This window comes from Myotis yumanensis, unplaced genomic scaffold, assembly GCF_028538775.1.
Source record: "Myotis yumanensis isolate MYYU_CA2020_CCGP unplaced genomic scaffold, mMyoYum1.0.hap1 SCAF_7, whole genome shotgun sequence".
NCBI lineage: Eukaryota > Metazoa > Chordata > Mammalia > Chiroptera > Vespertilionidae > Myotis > Myotis yumanensis.
The window spans coordinates 74,011,154-74,026,867 of NW_027223758.1; the positions used below are offsets into that span (position 1 = coordinate 74,011,154).

A 15,714-nucleotide genomic window follows, 5' to 3' on the forward strand; every position below is an offset into this window, starting at 1 on the left:
GAACATTGGAGTACAGACATCTCCACAAGGTAGTGATTTCATTTCCTTTGTATAAATATCCAGAAGTATATACTATATTGCTGAGTCATATGACAGTTCTATTTTTTTTTTTTTAAAGAACCTCCTGTTTTCCGTAGTGGCTGTGCCAATTTATACTCCAATCAACAGTGCACAGGGTTCCCTTTTTTCCACATCCTCACCAATATTTATCATCCTTTATCTTTTTTATGATAGCCACTCTCACATTGTGAGGTGATATCTCATTACAGTTTTGATTTTAATTTCCCTGATATTAGTGATGGTGAGCATCTTTTCATGTACTGTTGGCCATTTATATATCTTATTGGAAAAAAAAGTCTATTAGGATCCTCTGTCCATTTTTAATTGGATTTATAAGAATTCCTTATATTTTGTGGATATTAAGTCCTTATCTGAGATATGGATTTGTTTACCTTTGTTCTTGTTGCTCATACTTTTGGTACCATATTCAAAAAAAAGTGAACCAATATTATCTAACATACCAAAACATTACATTGTTTAAAAAAAAAAAAGTAAGCATGGGTAAAAGAGCCATTCAAATGCAAGAAAAACCAATGAATTTTAATGTAACAATAGAAAAGTTTAAAATTGAGATGGTGTAAAATTCCACATCGCCATTAAACTTCAAGAAACTACCACCTGTTGAGTTTGATTTTGGTGTCAAAGAATATCCACAATTACCTGCAAAGGCAATTAAAATACTTCCTCTCTTTTCCAACTACGCATCTGCATGAGATAAGATTTTCTGCATTTACTTCAACCAAACTAACATATCACAACATACTGAAAACAGAAGCAGATAAATGAATCCAGCTGTCTTCTTTTAAACCAGACCTTAAAAAGATTTGCAAAAATATAAAACGAGCCGTGGCCTGTTTGGCTCAGTGGATAGAGCGTCAGCCTGCGGACTGAAGTATCCCAGGTTCGATTCTGGCCAAGGGCACATACCTGGGTTGCGGGCTTGATCCCCAGTTGGGGGCGTGCAGGAGGCAGCTGATCAATGATTCTCTCTCATCATTGATGTTTCTATCTCTCTCTCCCTCTTCCTTCCTCTCTGAAATCAATAAAGGAATATATTTTATATATATCAAGATTACTCTTCTCACTATTAAAAAAAAATCATTATTTAGGTTAACATGTGGTGGCTTTAGAACAAGTTCACACATTCTCCTCCCTTCCGCCAAGCCTGTGCTGGACTTAGTGAATCATTTCTAATGAATATCGTATGGCAGAGATGATGGTATGTGACTTCCAAGGCTAGGTCACAAAAGGAACTGTGGTTTCCTCCTTGTTCATGAGTGGAGACAGCTCATGGTGAAGGAAGCCAGCTGCCATGTTGAGAGGATGCTCAAGCAGCCCTATAGAGAGGCTCACCTGGCAAGCAACTGAGGCCTCCTGCCAAGAGCCATGTGAGTGAGCCATCTTGGAAGCAGTTCCTTCAGTCCCAGCTCAACCTTGAGGAGATCACAACCTATTAGAGATACTGGGATAGAACCATCCGGCTAAGCCACTCCTGGAATCTTGATCTACAGAAACTGTGTGAGATGTTTATTGTTTTAAGTCAGTAAATATTAAGCTTATCTGCTATGCAGCAACAGATAAATAGTACAACAGATAATGGATTTTATGTTGTTTTCATATTTATTTTATTTCCTCAGTTTTAATTTCTAATAAGGTAAATATCAATAGATAGAAACCAATTAAACAAAGGTTCTTATGGATTCTGTTTTCAAGAATATAAAGGGAGCCCCTAGATGATGTGGCTCAGTTGGTTAAGCATCTGTCCCACGTACCAAGAGGTCGCAGGTTCGATTCCCCATCAGGGCACATGCCCTGGTTATGGGCTCAATCCCCGGTAGAGGGTGTGCAGGAGGCGGCTGATTGATGTTTCTCTCTCATGGATGTTTCTCTCTCCCTCTCCCTCTCTCTCTCTCTCTCTCTCTCTCTCTCTCTAATCATTAAAAACATGCTTAAAAAAAAGATATAAAGGGACCCTGAGACCAAAAAAAAAAATGAGGACTATTGCCCTAAATTCTGCAAATTTCCTCTTTATTAAACATCCCTCAAATTACTCCATGGGAAAGCACCAATTGTTTCCTATCAGGACGCTGACTGATATAACAACACCAAAATATTATCAGTAATAGTTGCTCTTCCATGTGAAGTATGCGTTATTTTATTTTCTTCTTAATGTTTTTTTTCTTCACTTTTAAGATTTTCTCAACAATAATTCATTATTTTCATAATTAGGAGAAAAGAAACTTCCCTTCCAATGCCATCCAAAGTGAAAGTCAGAGCTGTGCTTCTTTTAGACAAGTCAATGGTTTCAGGGTGCCCTGCACACCCAGGTGTCCACCATGCACCCAGGGGTGGGGGAGAGGTTTGCAGGGGCAAGGTGGGGCAGGAGTGGGGGTGGATGAGGTTCTCAACCAGAATAGCTCTTTCCCCTGTTTTACATATTGGGTTTCTGCATAATATTTTATGTAAAGAAAAGTTTCCACTGCGTAAAAAAAAGTTGAAAACTTTTACCATGAGAATAACAGTTGAAGGGCTAAATTTAGGCTATAGAAGAATTGCTAAAACTTTTGAGTTTGAATAGAATTTCCATAAAGAAAACCCTACAGATTCTGAGAGAACAGAAGCCCTGACACGTTAACAAATGTTCAATCTTTTCAAGGCAGGCTGGACCCATGCAGCTGTGGGAAAAAGTTTCAGTGAGGGATGAAGAGCCTACTCAGGGACCCCCAATGCAAAGGGCCAGAGGGCATCAGGAACACCAGGGTTCATAAGGCCCAAAGAGACACATATCAGAACCTCAAGTGAGTGGCTCTCTTGTTTTCTAGGGAAAACCAAATGCAGGAGGTGCCGGGACCACCTGGTTGTTAGAAGCATGGGCAACTGATCTGCCTTCAGAGACAACGGATCCGCCTTCAAGTCCTGGGTCTGACATGTGTAAAACCTGTGAGGTCTCAGCAAGTGCCATCGCCTCTCAGATGAGGAGCTGTAAATGGGGTTTGAGAATGTAAAAGGATGCAGCCATTCTGGAAAACAGTCTGGCGGGTGTTTTAAAAAGGTAAATATAAATTTACCATATGACCCAGCAAAGCCATTCCTAGGTAACTCCCCAGAGACATGAAAACATATGTCCACGCAAAGACTTGCACATAAATACCCTTAGCAGCATCATTCATCAAATGGAAATCATCTCAATGTTCGTCAACTGGTGAGTGGATAAGTAAAATGTGGTCTCTCCATACCCCGGGATACTATCTATAATAATAAAGGTGTAATATGCTAATTAGGCCGGACCACCTTCCAAACGAAGCCTGAGCTGTGAGGGAAGCCCGGTTCCCGGTGCCAGAGGGAAGCCAGAGCCAGCCGCCGGGGGAAGGAAGGCCTACTCTTGCCTCTTGCACGAATTTCGTGCATGGGGCCTCTAGTAGGACAATAAAAAGGAATGACATCCTGATATATACCACACCCTGGGTGTACCTTGAAAACATTATTCTAAATGAAGAAGTCATCATGAAAGATCACATATCACATGAGTCCATGTAATGAAATGTCCAGAAAAGCAAGGCGATGGAAGCAGAGAATAGATCAGTGGTTGCCTAGGGCTGGGGGTGGGGTGGGAACCAGGAGTGACTACAGAAGAGCACAAATTTCCTTTGGGGGTGATGAAATGTTCTAAGACTGGGTTGTGGTGATGGATGAACAACTCTTTAAATTTACTGAAAATTATTGAACGGTACACTTTGAATGGGCACATTTTATGGTATGTAAATTAGACCCCAATAAAGCTGTTTTTAAAAAAATGGGCAACGGGAACAGGAGGGTGGGGCTCAGGCAGGTCTGAGGCCAAGAAGGGTCCCTGGTGCCCGGACATTAGCCTGAGACAAGCAGCGTCGGAGAAGGAAACCTGGTGACTTCCCCAGCGCTGCCTCCCTCTGGACTGCCTCCCATTGCCCTGGCAGGTGGAGGAGGTTGACTCAGCCACAGCTGTGAGCTCAGGGGAGCGGGGGAGCTGCCATCCATCCCGCTGTGAGCTAACGCCCCAGCAGCCTCCCCAACACCAGCCCCCACCCCTCCTGCACACAGAAGCCATCCTGGCCAGCTGGGAGCAGCGGGCTCTGGCGTGCTGGCAGGAAACAGCATAGCTGGGAGAGATTGCCTGCTGATGAATGGCAGCTCCACATCCCTCCTCCAAGACCCAGCCACCTGTGGCCCCCCAGGGCACCTTGCACCACCCCCACAGCCTGCCCCAGTGCACAGTGCTCTGGGCCCCCACGCTTACCTGGCTGTCCCCAGACCCAAGAGACCGGCCTGTGGGGCCTGGCACTTTTCTTTCAAATTTAATACATGTACCCTTGGATCCATCTCCTCGATTTTTCCACACCTATCCTAGATAAACATTTGCATGTGTGCACAAAACGTTCACTTCAGCAAAACCAAGACCACTGAAACTCTTACATCAATAAGGAACCAGTTTAAAAATCCTGGTGAATCCATACTATGGAACAACAGCAGTTAAAAAGAACAACACAGATTATTCCCCTGTAGTTTTACTGGCATGAAAACACCTCCAAGATATATTGTTGGGTGAAGAAAAGGAAATTGTAGAATAATGCATCCAGGATATCCTCACTTACACAAAAATAATGACAAAAAAATCCCAACTAGCTCCTACTTCTCCAAGCCCACAGATACACAGGTAAACGGGGAAAATGCCTGGTAGGAAACACCAAACACCAGTATTAATTTCAGAAGGGAGGGAGAGAGAGAGAGAGAGAGAGACATTTTACTCTGCATACTTCTGTGTTTAATTTTTTACAAGAAGAATGTCTGTGTATGTTTGGATCCTTTAAAAACATTCGTCTTGTAAAAAACAAACTAACAAATGGAAAAAGTGTTTTGAGATGGTCACCGTGTTGGTGCAGGGTTCAGGGTCACTTTTCAAAGAGCTGTCAATCGAGAATTTTGTCTCGTTCTTGCCACTCCCCCTTGAGGGCTAGGCTCAAACCCCCGTTTTGCAGATTAAGAAACTGGACCCAGAGAGGTGAAGCCAGCTGCTCAAGGTCACACCAGGGCTGAGGGGCCCTGGTGCTCTTTCTAACCAGAACACCAGGGGTGGGGGGTGGGCAGCAGGCTGGGGCGGGGGGGGGCGGTGCTGACCTTCTGAAGCAGCACAGCCAGCTCACAGAGCCTCTGGGGGGAAATGGGACTTTGTCAGGGAAGAAGGGAGTAAAAGATGAAAGAGGAGCTGATGAACTATCGCCCACAACAAAAATTAGACATCATGATGTGCCTCCCACTGAGTGGGATGGGCCTGCCACGTCACCCAGCAAATGGCACGTGGGAAGGAGCCTGGAGGGGTCGTGTCCCCTGAGCCTGAGATTTCATGCTTCTGAGGGGGCTGCTCAGCGCAGGCTCTGGGCTCAATGCTTCCAGGAATGCCTCTCTGCTTATTCCCCAGAGCGCTCTGTAACAGGGCACAAACGGAATTGTGCTTCGCACAGGCATAACACCCAACACCTTCTAGCATAGTAAATGCCACCACGTCTCAGTTATTTCGTTGATTGCTTGAGCACCAAGCGTCGGGGTGTACAGAGGCAGGAGCCCAGAGGGACCCAGGAAACATGTCTGGGCCCCTTGTGGGACAGCCAGAAAGGATTTGTATCCAAAGAGGGACCAGAGGGACCAGAGGCTGCTGAGGGTGAACACAGGACACAAGCACAAATCTCAGCTGCACAATGAGCAGGCGTGACCCCTCAGAGCATGCTCAGAGAGCACATTGGCTAAATCATGGATCCTCCATTCATCCTTACAGCAGGAAGCAAACCTATAAGGCCATGAGGCCAGTGGCAACAGCTTGAATCCTGGGGATTCTGATCCTGGTCTGCCACCTTGGTCAAGGTTCTGAACCTCTCTGGGTCTCAGTTTCCCTATCTGTAAAATGGGTGTTTTATACCTGCCTCTTAGGTATCATGATATCTGGGTCATGGGACACATAATAATATAATTAAATAAAAATATAACAACTACAGAGTACCCTTAAAATGTGGAAACAGATTATATGAGTGTGTATATGTGTTTATATTTATTTACTCATTCACTTTGTAAAGTGAAAATGGCCTAGACAACATTGTGTATATTCTTCTGTTTCCAGACTTTATGAACATAACTATGATTATTTTATACACATATAAATATATTATAATTTATATATTTATAATTACATGTGTATATTATATACTATTTTATATTATGTAACCACTGTATTATTTTATTTTATTATATTATTACTCTATTTTATCTTGTTATACAAGTATATATGTCTATAATGAAATGTCAAGAAATTCACAGGCATTCAATGTCCACAGCAAGTCCTTGAGGTAGATGCAATTATTATCCCCATTTTACAGAGATGGAAATTGAGGTATAGGAAGAGAACTGACTAGGGTCTACCTGCTAGGGTCACCGAGGGAATGCTTGACAAAGTCAGTTTTAGACCCCTATAGTCTAACTTCAGAGCCTATGCGATTAACCACCCCCTACACCATCTACGTCTGCAGCAAAAGCTAAATGAAAGGGACCTGCATACTGAGCTCCGGCTCGTGGCCAGGCACAGAGGAGGCACCTAAGAAATGCAAGATCCTACGAGCACCGAGCTCTAGGAGGAGAGACCCGACCCAACCTGTTCACCAAATACCTAGAAAGATAATGTGCAAGAAGTTGGTTGTCAGTAAATCTTTCTTGCAAGAAAGGAAAATGATGATGTTCATTAGCAAAGGCAGGGATTTTTGTTTCCCCCCAAAAAAGTCTAAGATGAACTTGGAGTCTTCCTAAGATGTGTGCGGCTGCCAAACTCGGGAGAGGGTCAGGACACACCCCGCCCCCAGCCCAGGCCTCTCCAGTACAGAATCTGGGGGAGTGGGAGGGGGGAAACCCTGAGCAGAGGCACGAAGGCCCAGGCGCCGCCAGCGACCACGGATCAGAGTGGCCTACCTTCCTCGACGTCGTTCCTCAGGGAGGCCTCCAGCAGGGCCACGCTGGCATCGAAGGTCACCTTCTTCCTCCGGCCACCCGTGCTGCGCTTCCGCTCATGCTTGCGCTTGCGGTGCTGCAGGTCCTGCTCGTACTGCGCCCACTTCTTCAGCTGCTGCGCCCGGCGCTTCTGGGCGGCTCGCAGCCGCTCCAGCGTGGGCACCTTCTCCAGCAGCTGCAGCTCCGTCAGCAGGTCCACGTGGCTGGCCATGGCCTCCGCGCCTCCCACGCCGGCTCAGGGCTAGCACGGTGCGCCCGCGGCCCGGGGAGCGCGGGGGCTCCGGCGGGGCTGGGGCCTCATGGTGGGGCCTGTGGCGGGGAGACAGACAGGTGGACATGCTTGTCAGGCTCAGAACTCGGATCTGGTTATGCCACCCCGTCCATGTTCAAAACACTTTTCCCCCCTATTTTATTGGAGTTATTTTTCTTCTTGTTTTTTATTCAGATAGACTTGCCCTGTAAATTGTGTAAATTTAAAGTGTTAATTTGGCCGAAACCGGTTTGGCTCAGTGGATAGAGCGTCGGCCTGCGGACTGAAGGGTCCCGGGTTCGACTCCGGTCAAGGGCATGTACCTGGGTTGTGGGCACATCCCCGGGAGGAGATGTGCAGGAGGCAGCTGATCGATGTTTCTCTCTCATCGATGTTTCTAACTCTCTATCTCTCTCCCTTCTTCTCTGTAAAAAATCAATAAAATATATTTTAAAAAAATAAATAGTTAATTTGATACACTTATATACTGCTATGCGATTTCCATTGTAGTGTTATATTAGGGACCACCTCCATCACCTCATACCATTTATTGTGGCTATATTGTTATAACACACACGGTTGTTAACATTGTTATAACATAGGATTTATTGTTAATTTTAAAGGAATTAATACTATATTTTTAATTTCTCAGCACTAATTTGTAATATGCTAAATATTGACAGATATAATCCAGAGAAATAAAGGCTCTCTGGGGGTCTTAATTTTAAAAGTATAAAGTTTGATAACTGTTGAACTACTGAGACCTAGAAAATCTTATTTGAAGTGTTCCTCTTTGATTGCTCTTAAAAACGACGACAACAACAACAACAAAAAAAAAACTTTTTAAAGTCACACCTCTTGGAGCTCTTTGATTCCTGGACAATGTGAGGTCAACAATATTCCACAGAGTCTGGAGCCCACTGGTTTCTGTCTTCAGACCCATGGGCTCTCAGACTATGAGGGAAAGGGTCTTAGAACAACTCGAACCTCTCTAAGCCTGTCTTCCCACCTATAAAATGTACCTGCCTCCCTGAATTTATAGGATGTTCGGGGAGTAAAAAAAGTTGACCAAAATGTTATATACCTAGTATAGCAGCAAAGAGAAAGCCGCTTGGAGGAAGAAAGCAGGGACATGTAAACGCAGTGCGTCCGGGAACCCACAGGCAAGGCTAGTGGAGAACGGGGGATTGAGAGGTAACAGGGAAAGACTGGCACGTGTCTACGGTTGCACAGTGTGGAAATGTCCATTGTCACAAAGGGGATCAGGATGGCCCTGTGCTTTAGGAAGTAATTGTTATCTCCTGGTTTCCCTGCTTCGTTCCCATGGCAGGGGCTGGGGTCCTGCCTGTCTTCAAGAGGCTGAAGACCAGGGTTCATTCAGCCTTAGCCTGGACCCTCGAGTGCTCAGGTTGGGTCAGAATGTTCAGGTCTCTTCCAGCTCTGAGACCGGAGGTTGGACAGGCAGAATGGGGAAGGGGCTGGCTTGGCAATACTCCCAGGGCGAAGGTCCAGTGGATCTGAGTAAACATAAGCCAATGGCAAGGCACAGCAGGAAATGGCTAACTGGCCTTTTGTTTTGTTTTCTTTCTTTTTTTTTTTTTTTTTTGGAACACCTTACAATGCTTTTTAAATTAATTAATTAATTAAACTTTTATTTTGAGATCATTGTAAATACACATGCAATTGTAACAAGTAACACAGAAAGATGCCTTGTATCCTTTATCCAATTTATCCCAGTGGTAACATCTTGCAAAACTACAGTACAATATCACAACCAGGAACTTGACCTTGATGTAATTTATCAATCTTTTTTTTTTTAATCCTCACCCAAGGATATTTTTTCCAGTGATTTTTAGAGAGAGTGAAAAGGAGGGTGGTCGTAGGAGGGAGGAAGGGAGAGAGAAAGAGAGAGAGAGAGAGAGAGAGAGAGAGAGAGAGAGATTGGTTGCCTCCTGCACGCGGCCCAACTGAGCCAGGGATCAAACCTGCAACCCTTTGGCTTGTAGGGTAATTACCATATCTAGTTTTATAAGAAACTGTCAAACTATTTTCAAGATGGGTTGTACCATTTTTCATTCCCACTAGCAACATGAGTGATCCAGTTTCTCTGCCAGCATTCTGTACTGTCACTGGCTTTTATTTTAGCCATTTAGATCAGCGGTCGCCAACCTTTCGGACCTCACGAACCACCAGTGGTCCCACAGACCACCAGTTGGCAACTGCTGATTCAGATAGATATTATTGTTGCCTTTTTAAAATGAGCTCAGAAGAGTTGAATTCATAACCACACCATGTCATCATGATGGTCAGACCTCACTGGGGGCTGGTGGACCACATGTCTATTTCCCCCCTTCCTCAAGTGATAAACATTCAGTGAACGCCTGCCCTGTGACAAGTTCTGATTCAGAGATGGATTAGGGACCAGCACTGCCTTGTAGTAAATCCCAGTCAGTCCGTCTGTCTGTCAATCTATCTATAAATTCATTTAATCCTCCTGACAAGCGAATGAGGTAGGTACTATTATCATTCCATTTCATAGGTAAGGAAAGTGAGGCACAAAGAGATTAAGTAATTTACCCAACATCACACAGCTAGAAAATGAACAAGCCAACCTGCCTGGGGTTACCAGGAAAGGTTCTCCAGAGTAAAGGGCCACTGACATCTCAAAGGATGAATAGGAAGGAGTTCACCAGGTCAGAAGGAGAGACATGGGCTGAGAGGGAGCTTGGCAATGTTAAAAGGCATGGAGAGGGGTTGACCATCATGAGGGAGTTCTGGAAACAACACACACAAACATGGCTTGAAGAGGATGTTGCTACTCAGCCCAAAGGGAACAGAAGTCTCGGGGGGCAGTGGCGAGCAACTTGTGGCTGTAGACCAGACCTAACCTGAAAGCCCCGTGGCCCACAACATGGCCCACACGATGTTTTACAATCTCATAATTCACTGCTTGTGTCGAACACTTGGAGACGTCATCGTCAAAATAGAACTTTCAGCTTTTCTTAGAACATCTCAGGACCTGGCCATGCTGGGCTCACATGGCCACAATCAACAGGTGTGGAATGGGACTGTCCCCTTCATACAAGCACATACCCTCTAATTTACCACAGTCCCCACTACCCCCCATTACTCTCACCTGACCTCCTTCACTAAATGGCAACACTTGCTAACTCCGATGGTCATTTGTGCTTGCAAGCCCTGTCTTGGGCAAAATGAGACCAAAGTCTCCAAATATCCGCAGGTCCAATCTGCACAAGAGAGAGAAGATAGTCTGTGAGCCTCCCCAGTGCCGAACAGGACCAAGGTCCAGGGGAGTCACTGTGTGCACCCACAGAACAGACGCCAGCCTCTGGAGCTGTGCAACAAGCAGTTCCACAAGGCGCTCCTGGTCCAGTGGCTGTCTCAGGAGGTAGCCCATTCGTCATCGCTCACTGGACAGTAAATTTACACTATGCCATCAACCTGAGGACTCTGTAAGATTTCTTTCAGCCCCGAGATTCTGTACCCAGACAGCTACTCATTTCTTCATTATTAATTATTTACTGATCACTTGCCAAGTGGGAGACACCAAAAACATGCTAAGGCTGAACATAAGAATAACCAGACCCATCACTTACACTGTGAAAGCACTTAGTTCCTTTGCAAGAACTTGCCCAGCCGTCATCTCAGCCAAGTGTTTCCCTAAGTATGGAAAGAGAATCCATAATGAAGGAATTTTCAGAAAGTAGAGGGCAAGGTTTAATATAGCCTGGGCTCAGAGAAAACAAGTATCCCCTTTTCACTTCTTTTTTAATCTACCAGGTTGTCTCCAGGAGAAAGTGTCAGTTCAGTACTAATAGACCTTTAACATCATTATAACCATGCCAATCTCCCTTGTAAACAAAGAGAAAGCAGGCCCCGGGCAAGTGATTGTATCCAAGATAGAATGTAATGACATTGTTGTGTTTTCTGTGGATTAGTTTCTTTATAGTAGTGACGTACAATTTCCCTTTTTAATAAATCTACTTCAGTGGAAAGCTAGCAACGTGCTAGCAACGAAAAATTAAATGATGATGGCATTTAGGGTTGGCAAAGATTGTTCATGATTGACATTTGGAAAAGCCACCTGGCCACCCATCCTCAATGATGACAATCTTATAGAGAAGCATTTGTACGAGTTCATTAGTTCATCTGACAAACAGTTATTAGGCATCTATCACATGCCAGGACGGTGCTAAGGGCTAGGGATACAGCCGAGTCAAAGATGGGCACAGTCCCTGCCCACTGGAAGGATGGCACAACAGAGGCACAAGGGAGTGGGTGACATGCTCCAAGGATAGAGATTGAGCTAGTGCCTCGAACCCTGACTCCCAGTGCAGTGTTCCCTCCCTGGGTCCAAGCCCCAGGCAGACCAAAGACACTGCAGTGAGCTCCCTGGCTCGGGCAGTTTGCTCAGGGTTAAGGAATTAAGGGCAGTTGCCCAACCCCCTGGAGAAAGGTGAGGACGATGCCTCCCAAGGGCCAGTAAAAGGGGCCAGAGCACATTTTCTCTGACTTTGTTCCCCCTGCCAGCCCCTCCCTTCTCGCCCCTCTGGGTTCCCTGGAGCTGGGGCTCCAGGACAGCTCCCTCTTGGCTACTGGTTTTCAGGTGACCTAGTTTTCCCCAATAGACACCTCCTCCCACCCCTGGCCGAGAAAACCCTGCTTGGTCTAATTAAAGACTTGCCACCCTACAGCTAACCCAGCAGCTGGGCGACTCCCAAGACAAGGTGCTGGCCTGGGTGCAGGAGTAGCCCACAGGGCTGGAGGCTGGCCCCCTTCCTGAAACCTGTGTACACCTGTCTTGTACTTCCAGAGACAGGCCTGGATGGTGATGGGGACACGGCCCAAACTGCCAGGACCTGGGAGAGTAACAGCATCATCCACCCTTAAAGGGGATCCCAAAGGCCTCATTTGGAGAATAACCAGTTCCTTGGAGACATGGAGCCAGTGTGTTGTGGAAACATCCAGGTGGATCATCCTGTGGAGAATTGGGCATGTGGAACCACAAGTCAATGGAGTGGCCAGGCTGTCCAGGCAGGCAGGTGTGGGAGGGGTCTGCAGAGGCCAGTTGTGTGTGTGTGGGGGGGGGGGGGGGGGCAGGGAGCTGTGTGATATGAGAAGAGAAATGAGAAGCAAGGCAGAAAAGAGTGGGGTACTTAATTTTTCCAACAACTGTCTGTGTGAAGTCGGATAGATGAGCCAAAATAGCCTGACTGTGGGCAGCAGGAAGTCTGAGGCCAAGGCATTCGACCCTCAGTGAGCAGGAGCAGGCTGTTAGGCGCGCCATGATTCAACATCTGTTGCTGTCTGGCACCGCCTGAACTGACTCCTCTTGCTGCGTCCACTAACCCTCGCTGCCTCCGAGGGGAGAAACTGAGTCAGTGCACAACCAGGGAAGCAGGGGCTACGCTCCACAAAGCTGAGTCTTGAGGGGAAACGGGGAGGAAGGTGCTGGGGCTTTGGAGCTGGGGGGGGGAGGGGGAGGGGGAAATGGGATGGGCAGGATACACTACAGAATTCCCCCTCCCCTTAAATGAAAAGAAGACTATTACAAGAGTATTGTTTGGGGAATGAATATGCCTCTGGGGAAACAAGAAGAGGAAGTCAGTTTGGTGATGGTCCTTACAGTTTCCCCATTATCACTCCCAACTAGGTCCTGGTTGGCCAGAGCCTGTCAGCAACCCTAAGTCCAGGTACAGTGATTGGCTGGGATAGGCACATGACCTAGATTGACCCAATCAGAAGCTCTTTCTTCCCACAGCCTGCAAACCAGAAGCATGGACCCCCGTGGCTGCTGGAAGTAACCTTGCCACCAACCATGCAGGAAGCTGGCCTTTGGATAAAGGCAATACTTGGGAGTTGGAAGAGGGTCCTTTAGCTTAGGGGCCTCTGGACTTCAACTTTCCAAGCCAATAACACCCCCTTCATCACATAAACCAGCTGGATTGAATTTTGTTACTTGAAGCCAAGAGCCCCCTAACAGAGCAATGCGGTTTTTAGGGGTGCAGGAATGAGGACTCCAGAAGGAACTGTGGGCTGAAGCAAAACAGTGACCTCTTGCTGGGACATGCTACCAGATACCCTCACTTTCCCCTACGGTGGCCACTTAGGGCCCTTCAAGCCCAAGCCCAGAGCCAGCCTTGAGGAAGGGTGGGAAGGCCAAAACCAGGCTCCTGAACCCTGAGATGGGTCAGGAGGGCCCAGGCTTTGTGACTCCTCACTCCCAAGGGAGCAGCTGTTGACACATCTTTGGACTCGAGCCTAGTGCCTTGAGAAAAACAATGCGAAGGAAGGTGAATTCAAATGGAAGAGGCATTAAAATATGAGTCAGACAGTGTCTCAGAGTTCACACTGCTTAAAAGAAAACGTTATGATTTTTTTTTTTTTTTTTTTGAACAGCCCACATCCCATCACTCATGTCCGGTGTCCAGGCCTGGGCAGCCACACTCAGGGAAATCCTGCAGCTCCCGAGCTCACGTGCTGCTGCCCTGCCACACCCCTGCAGGAAAGGGCCCCTGCTAGACCAGTTCCTGCCCCTACTGAGCCACGAGCCCCAGAAGTGAGCTGTGCTTTCCCTGTGCTGGGAGGCGTGGGCTACTCTGGGGACAAGAAGTGTCATGGAAGTGGAGGACCGCTAGAGGAGCTGACCTGCCCATCTGTCTGGACTTGTGGATTTTGAGGCCTGTTGCCCCGAAGATTCAGTGTCCAGCGTATGCAGTCACAACATCTGCCGTGGCTGCCTGTGCCCCAGCTGGGCACCCTGAGTGCCAGCAGCCTTCGCCTCCCACCACACTGCGGCCCAACTGTCCCTGCCCTGGCTGATGGAGAAGACGCAGTGCCCCACCAGGGCCTGTGCAGCTGCCACTAGGAGCCCCTGCTTCTCTTCTGCGAGGAAAACCAGGGGGCATGTGCTTGGTGTGTAGCGAGTCCCAGGAGCACCAATCCCACTCCATGGCGCCCATCGACGACGAGGCCTTCGAGAGCTATGGGTGAAGAAAGCCATGCATTTACAGGACATGGGAGTGAAGGGTGCTACTAGTGGAAGAACAACACAGAAAATCAGACTGAGACTCAGTGCAGAGGTTGCAAACCACTTCCTGGCTAAAGAAGAGAAGCTGTTTCTTCAGAGGTTCAGCAAAGAAGAGACAAAGAAAAACAGACTGAGAACACATTAAAGCTCCATCAAATAATCACTTCCTTGAAGAAGCTCATCTTAGAAGTTGGGGAGATGAGCCAGAGCCCCATCCTGGAGTTGCTTTGGAATCCAAAAGATCTTTTGAACAGGAGTGAGAACCGGGACAGAAACTATTCCCTTGAAGTTCTGGAGGTGAAGACTGTGCGCCATGATGATGAAGGAAATGCTGAAGTGATTCCAAGTGGCTATCAGTTTAGCTGAAGACACAGCTCAACCCAACTTGTCTTCTCCCAGGAAGGGAGGTATGTGAAAAATGGAGCGTCAGCCAGTTCTTGGCCATTATTTTCTACAGCCTGGAACTACTTTACTGGATGGAGGAATCCTCAGCAGACCACACACTCCATAGAGAAATCGCAACACCCTATTTTGGGGAAAAACTTTTTCACTTAAGGGAAACATTACTGGGAAGTTGAGAACCGAGATAGCCTGGAGATGGCTGTGGGGTCTGCCCAGAGGACATCATGGAGATTGTTGGTAGTTCATAAATGTCCCCCAGGTGGGCATCTGGGCTACTTGTTGGAGTCCAGCTGGCTATTGGCCCCTAACAAGCTTCTCTGTAAGTTCCACCAGGCCAGAGCCAGCTCTTCACAGGGGTAGGAGTTTTCCTGATCATGGGGCTAAGGGTATCTCATTCTACAGTGCTGTGGATGGAGTGCCCCTACACACTTTTTCTTGTCTTTTGTCTCATGTCTCTGGCTGTTTTTATTGTTGTTGTTGAGCCCATTAGCATCTTGAGTGTTGCCCAGGGGTGGGCAAACTTTTTGACTCGAGGGCCACAATGGGTTCTTAAACTGGACCGGAGGGCCGGAACAAAAGCATGGATGGAGTGTTTGTGTGAACTAATATAAATTCAAAGTAAACATCATTACATAAAAGGGTACGGTCTTTTCTTTTTTTAGTTTAATTCATTTCAAACGGGCCAGATCCGGCCCGCGGGCCGTAGTTTGCCCACGGCTGGTGTTGCCACTAGTGACTGGTGGGAAATGAGACTATTCTTTCCTACCCAAGAACTCCCCTCCCCCATCCTGTATCCTAGCCCAGGGACATCCTTTCTTGGCCCTGTTCTCTCACTTCATACATTGTGACCCTTGGTAGTACATCAGTATATCCACTCAGACTCCAATTTCCTGTTTTGTTCAACTCGCTTTATGTCTTGTGCATAGAT

The 15,714-nt window shown here is 46.8% G+C and overlaps 1 protein-coding gene and 1 pseudogene across 1 annotated transcript in view; one reads left to right on the forward strand and one right to left on the reverse strand.

Moving 5' to 3' along the window:
- The window catches only part of PPP1R16B (protein phosphatase 1 regulatory subunit 16B), a 100,495-nt gene that overhangs the window by 64,368 nt on the left and 20,413 nt on the right, over window positions 1-15,714 (reverse strand). Inside the window, exon 2 of the mRNA XM_070420977.1 lies at window positions 7,045-7,392. Coding sequence (XP_070277078.1) covers window positions 7,045-7,294 — 250 coding nt within the window. The 5' untranslated portion in view covers window positions 7,295-7,392. The remainder of the gene's footprint in view (window positions 1-7,044; window positions 7,393-15,714) is intronic.
- Window positions 10,245-15,424, forward strand: LOC139013512 (E3 ubiquitin-protein ligase TRIM4 pseudogene; annotated as a pseudogene).